Source organism: Cryptomeria japonica, unplaced genomic scaffold, assembly GCF_030272615.1.
Source record: "Cryptomeria japonica unplaced genomic scaffold, Sugi_1.0 HiC_scaffold_94, whole genome shotgun sequence".
NCBI lineage: Eukaryota > Viridiplantae > Streptophyta > Pinopsida > Cupressales > Cupressaceae > Cryptomeria > Cryptomeria japonica.
In genome coordinates, this window is record NW_026728916.1 from 266,146 (window position 1) to 269,508 (window position 3,363).

Sequence of the window (3,363 nt, forward strand, 5' to 3'; positions counted from 1 at the left end):
GGAGGGGATTACGTTATGTATAAAATCTGGCATATCCAATTGAATATTTCAGACTTCATGAAATTTATGTTCCTATCCTCCGACCAATGTTAGTAGGAATAAAGGTGGTATCCCCTTTGGTTTCCGGATATAACCAAAAAAGATTCCCTATAAAATTGATTCCTTTTCGTTAAATGGAAAAATTTAAGGCTGCATGATTTTATGTTAAAAAATTATATAGCATGTAACATTTACTATAAGTTTGCCAAGTAGCCTATATGCAGCTCCTAAGCCTACCTTCAATGAAAGACCTATCTAACAAAATAACCGTATAGCACTGAAACTATGTACAAGAATTATCGATTTGATCTCAATCTCAAGCAAAAGTGCTTCTAGAGGAAGATTAGCCAAGACCGGCAATATACATAATTTACCATAGAGATTGAAAGGAGATAAAAAGAATTATTTAGAGAATCACGTAAGACAGTAGTTTAGAATAACTCCATTTTATTGTGCAAACAAGAGGGAGAAGCATACTCTCTTTATTGAAGTAAAAGCCAAAAAAATAAAAAAATTACATTGAAACGTTTGTAATTATTCGTGAATTTAATCTCTTTTATAGGGTTAATGAGAAAGCTACAAAATAAAGAAGTAGCACGGGTAACAAGACATGGGACCCTAAGATAGGAATGGGAGCTTTGGACTGTAGGTAGGAGGGATTGGGAGACATAGAGAGAGAACTGCAGCGGGTGGGAGTAAAGGACAGCCTCTGGTTAGCGTTGTCATACAGAATATGGTAATCTTGTTGCTGAAAACTTCCAAGGACGGCCGGTACACCTGCAACCGAAGCCTCATCCATATCTAACATTGCCAGACATAGTAAATTTCCTATTTTAGTCGGACCAGATTCCATATATTGAACGAAATTATGTTTACCTTCGACAACATAATCTGCACCAAGCATATGGAAAGTCATATTCAGATCAGGGACATAGTCATAGTAGGGTGATGAATAGCATACACTTAACCCATGTTTAGAATCGTTAGCTCTGGGTAGTCCTAGCACAGAATCCAAAACAGATGCCACTGCAGTGAAGGCAGCGTGCGGCAAAACTGTGAAGTGTATTCCAGAGTCAATGATGAATCCCCCGCTTCCATTCGCTTGAATATCAAACATTCCCCGTGAAATATTGAGAGACACGTTCCCCAGACTTATTCCTTCCACAGAGAGATAATAGTAGCTGTTGAGCTTGGGCAGGACTGTGTTGTTTATCACCATCGTCGACTGCACTCCTATGCCGTTAAACTCGGCTGCGCTACCGAACAGCAGAGGCGTGGAAAAGCTGTCAGTGTCCTGAAACGGGGATCCATTGTATTCGAAAGGTAAGCAATAGGAAAATTTGGATTCTCCAATCTGTGAGATAAGCGATAATTGTCCTCGGCCGAGCCCCAGAACGCCGTTGGCCTCCTCTAAGACATCTTCCTGAACGACATGGCTGCACCCAAACGCAATTCCGCCAAAGAAATGCGCCGCCCCGGTTGTATCCGCCATGGTGAATGTCTCGAATGACAATTCTTCCTGCGTGCTCCAGCTTTCGCTGTATATATGAGAATATTGACAGTCCGACGCACAAGTTGAATTGGCAAGGGCAGAGCAGAGGGAAGAAGAGCAAGGAACCCGCCTGTAAGTGGATGAATGTTCAGGGTAGAACGGAGGAGGATAATACCAGTTAGACCGATTGAACAGATCGCACTGAAGCCAAATCAGATCGCTTCCCGTGTCCACTTGTCCCTGGAAATTTTTTGGTGGGGTTCCGATGCCAATGTTCACTACATGTGTTTTGGGCAAGCGGATCACAGGTGCAACGGCACCACCCAATCGGGTTTGGGTCCTTCCTGATTGCACGGCTTTAATCGAGGCTTCCATTCTTTTGAGCCTGGCAATGGCGGAATTCCTTTCCAAATGGGAGACTCCGCGCGCTTCTTCTGCACAAAGCAAATTGAAAAAACAACATATGGTTATACTCACCACCACTAATGTCATCACCTTATTGTGTAATGTCATCACCTTATTGTGTGCCATTGAGCACCTATTCAATCCTGCTTTCAAAATTCCCTTAATTATTACTACAGACAGGTTTACTGGGGTCGTCATTTATAAGGATTAGTCTGTATGTTAATCAGATTGTTTAATAAATTGGGCGCCTGCTGGTTACTTAACCATTCTGTGTTTCATCTGTCCAACAGTAGGAGATGACGACAAGATTGATGAGGTTATAGATAACAAAAGGGAATCTTGTTATTCACGAAATAACGTGCCGTATTTTCTTGTTGTTGTATCGCAGGTGAAAATGGGAAGGCCCAGAACCAAGAGAGATGAAAACTTTTGTAATTTCCATTTTGGCGAAGCGAACTTGTTGGGTGGTCTTACTTTGGTAAGATTTATGGTGTGCAAGTACAAATGATAGCTGGTTTAAGTTCCAACCGTAAATCCTTTGGCCGTCTAGCGACAAGAACAAAGTAATGCTTAATAAATAAATTTCCCACTTGCATCATTGACAAATACATGTGCAGACTGTAAACTCTTTCCCCGAATCCCCTTTCCGTTCGTCGTCTTGTGGGAGATTCCCGTCAAAACAAAAATATAAAGCTGTCAAAAACCAAGAAAATAAAAAAAATGTCCAAACACAAGAATGGTCCCGCATAATTGTAGTGGCATAATGGTATTTGTAGAAGTCCTACAAATATTTTTTATCAAGGTAAAGTGGATTTTTTATAGGACCCAATTTTGAACAAAAAAAGGAGGATACAAATAGGTTAACTAGCAACAACAAAATAACAAAGGTGAATCAAAAGATCATTACAACTAATATATATATCAAAAAAATTGCAATGAAAATAGACTACTAGCCATATCTAGAGAAATAAATTAAAATCAGAGTTGGCACCCAAATTCATCCCAAAGGAGCTACCTCAAAGGGAGTAGCCTTTTAGGATTGGCATTTCTTCTTTCATCAAACAAATGTCTGAGAAGCCTTATTATTATGATCCAAAAATTTAGGAGTAGCAGAGGAATCGCCATTTGAATAAACTATAGAGACTCCGCCCAATTGTGAATTAGGTTTAAAAGGAGAGACTAAGTATCTAGGATAACTAAGCAAAGAGGAGAGTTATCAAAGCCACATGTGAATGATGTAGCAAAAGAGGAAATAACATTTAGGCAATCCTAGCCATTTGAACTAGCAGAGGAAGAAGGCACCAATTGAGTAGGACCATTTGAATCAAAATTTGGTTCACTAGAAAAAAAAAACCGAAATGGATTAGAAGAGAAATTTTTCACCAAGTAAGGGAAGGCCTTAGAAAAGAACCATGAGTACAAGTCAA

At 39.8% G+C, this 3,363-nt stretch overlaps 1 protein-coding gene across 1 annotated transcript; it reads right to left on the reverse strand.

Moving 5' to 3' along the window:
• Positions 1 to 595: 595 nt before the first annotated feature.
• On the reverse strand, positions 596 to 2,134 carry LOC131864816 (aspartic proteinase nepenthesin-2-like). Its single transcript, XM_059215284.1, has one exon. It carries the CDS (start codon positions 2,132 to 2,134, stop codon positions 596 to 598), a length of 1,539 nt encoding a protein of 512 aa, XP_059071267.1.
• Between the last annotated feature and the right edge of the window lie 1,229 nt (positions 2,135 to 3,363).